Here is a 2846-nt window from a genome sequence, read left to right on the forward strand (position 1 = left end):
AAAATGTAAGTTGGACATTTACATGACAACTTATCAAAATTATAATTATTTTCATTTTAATTGTTCTTTTGTTAAAACCCATGACAGTAATCCTAATTAAGATATTATGGATGCTAGACATGGAATGATTCCTCGATCGATTCTTATAGAAAACAAAAGGACATTTACCATTATGTTATTGAGAGCATTCACGTCAACATACAAATCCAATTCAAATAATAAGAGAAATGTCTATCTTCACCGATAAATCATTCACATATAACCTGCGAAATATGTTTATCTGAAAGTTCTCAAACGATTCAAAGATTAGTCCAGACTAGCTAATACTATTCAATAAGATTGGTCTAGTCATATCCAAGTTGAACTGGGTCAAACAAGCCTTCGTATGTATATATAAATACTCATGAACCCCTTCAATACCAAGGGTTTCGTCTCCATTAGTTCAGCAATCGATCATCACAGTTGGATCTCAAATCAGCGTCTTATTATTGCCGATACTGGTATGTTTTAATGTCATCTCCATGTTAATTTTATCTCATCTATCTTAATTCAAATCGAATTTTATTGATTCAATCGCCTTGCTAAACCATTAATTATGTTATCAATTTTGTAAATTCAAACGAGTATTGAATCGAATTTGAAGTTATAGAGCGTTCTCTGGATCTACGGGATGATTTGTTTATTGGCTGAATTGGATTCTAGGGTTTGTATCTAAAATAATTTGGAGTGATTTGGGGAAATGTAATTGAAGTTCTATAGTGTAGTTTTGATATTATAAAACTTATTTTGCCCAATTTCTATTGTTAATTATTCGAAGGACTTAAGTTTATGAATCCGTTTACTGGTGTCAAATATGCAATTTTAAGTGACTCGGGTTAACTTGTGTTAGTTAAATGAACGAACATATGAACGCCAGTGTGTTGACTGTTGAGCCTAAAATGTTATTAACGAACGTGAAGGAATGAACTTAAACAAACTTAAAGTAACAAACATAAATGAATTTACATGAATTAACATAAACGAACAAACGTAAATGAATGTTCGCGTCATAGATCAATGAACGAGACTTGTGTTAACGTTTGTTCGTTTAACTACATGACGAAGACTTAACTATGTAGTTATGTTCATGTTCGTTTGTTTATCAACTAAACGAACATAAAGGAACTTCTCACCAGACGGTTCATTAACGATTCAATGAATGTAAACGAATGCAAACGAACAAACATAAATGAGCGAGTGGGACATGTGTTCATGCTCGTTCGTTTAACTACATGAACACAAACTTTTGTTGTGTATGTTTATTCATTCATCAAATAGACGAACTTCCTGCTGAATATTTCAATGAACGTTCGGTTCGTTTACATTCCCCTAACATGATTTCTGTTTAATAGATGGATAAAGGGAAAGGGGTGATGAGAAGTCGGAAATGGGCAGTTGAATTCACCGACGCTTCATCCACACATGACATCCCTGACCCACCCGGGTTCACGCGGGTCCCACACGATCAAGACGATTCCACCCTAAGTCGTCAGCAGAAAGAAGCCGAAGCAAATTGGAAGTCACAAAAAGCATGGGAAGTAGCTCAAGGCCCGTTCAAGAATCTACTTATGATGGGGTTTATGATGTGGATGGCGGGAAGCACAGTTCATTTGTTTAGCATTGGAATAACGATTTCGGCGCTTTGGCAACCGTTAAGTGCCCTTCAAGGGGTTGGGAAGGTTTTTGAGCCGTATAAACATAGTAAAGTGGACTTACTTGCACCCAAGTTGTTGTTTATTGCCCTAAATTTGGGGGGTATGTTGCTTGGTGTGTGGAAGTTAAACTCTTTGGGGCTTTTGCCGACTCATGCGTCTGATTGGGTCTCGTCTTTACCACCTGCCCGTGAGGTTGAATATTCAGGTGGAGGTGTTGCTTTGTTTTGAGACGATAAGATGCCTTTGTTAGCTTTTGGCTCGTGTTAAAGTTTCTGATGCTTTAAGAATCGGTTCGATGTTTTTTTTTTGTAATAATTTAGTATCTTACACCATGTTAAAAAAATATTTTTATACAATGGTTGAAGCTTGAATTTGGTATAACTTATATTATGTAGGATTAAGAATCCCTTGTGTAGAATTTGCATCATTTTCTGTGGTGCATTCATATTATTGTGGTTGATGTGCACTTAACTGCATTATTACTAGAAGTAAACATAAACATATTTATATTAGGGATTGAATTTTTTAGTTAAAAGTAGTGACAAAATAGTTGTACTGGATGACATGGTTTAAAACTTTAAATGGTTTTTAGGTTAAATGGTTTAAGCTTTATATTGTAAAAAAACCGGTTCTAACGGTCAAAACCGGCTATATAGCCGTTGGAACCGGTTCCTAGCGGCTCTATTATTTGAATTTCAAAAAAAACGGCGGAACCGGTTTTTACGTAATACCCGGTCCCGGTTCTTACCCTACCCGGTTCCTAAAAGTTGACATTTCAGGCCATCGGTTCGGGTCCGGAACCGACCCGGTTCCTGACTGGAACCGGTCTCATTTTCTACCCGGTGTGAAAAATGTAGGAACCGAATTCGTGAATTGAGTAAATAAACAGAAAATTAACAAACAGTTTTATTACTCATACAATACAATACAAGAATCTGAATACAATACAGAATCAAAGAAATAAACCAAATACAATACGGAAAAAAAATATAAACGGTTTGGCTGAGGATCGTGTTGAACACGGGGCCCTTAAAACAATATTTCGAGTCTCCCAAGAGAACTCGTTGTTTCCCAGGGTACAACAGCCGGAGCAGTAGTACTGTCGGAGTTAACCGTAAACCTGAAAAAGGTTCGAATAAAAGAAACCAGAAA

The 2846-nt window shown here is 36.2% G+C and overlaps 1 protein-coding gene across 1 annotated transcript; it reads left to right on the forward strand.

Moving 5' to 3' along the window:
• The first annotated feature begins 427 nt into the window (after positions 1–427).
• Positions 428–2023, forward strand: LOC143637553 (uncharacterized). Its single transcript, XM_077104921.1, has 2 exons — positions 428–500; positions 1392–2023. Exon 2 carries the CDS (start codon positions 1392–1394, stop codon positions 1920–1922), a length of 531 nt encoding a protein of 176 aa, XP_076961036.1. The 5' UTR covers positions 428–500; the 3' UTR covers positions 1923–2023.
• Positions 2024–2846: the final 823 nt, after the last annotated feature.

This window comes from Bidens hawaiensis, unplaced genomic scaffold (assembly GCF_021521415.1).
Source record: "Bidens hawaiensis isolate Kalapana, Puna unplaced genomic scaffold, B.hawaiensis_p1.1 tig00008374_1, whole genome shotgun sequence".
Lineage (NCBI taxonomy): Eukaryota > Viridiplantae > Streptophyta > Magnoliopsida > Asterales > Asteraceae > Bidens > Bidens hawaiensis.

Coding starts and splice junctions, on each gene's coding strand:
- LOC143637553 (XM_077104921.1), top strand. CDS start 1,392: ATGGATAAAGGGAAAGGGGTGATGAGAAGTCGGAAATGGGCAGTTGAA.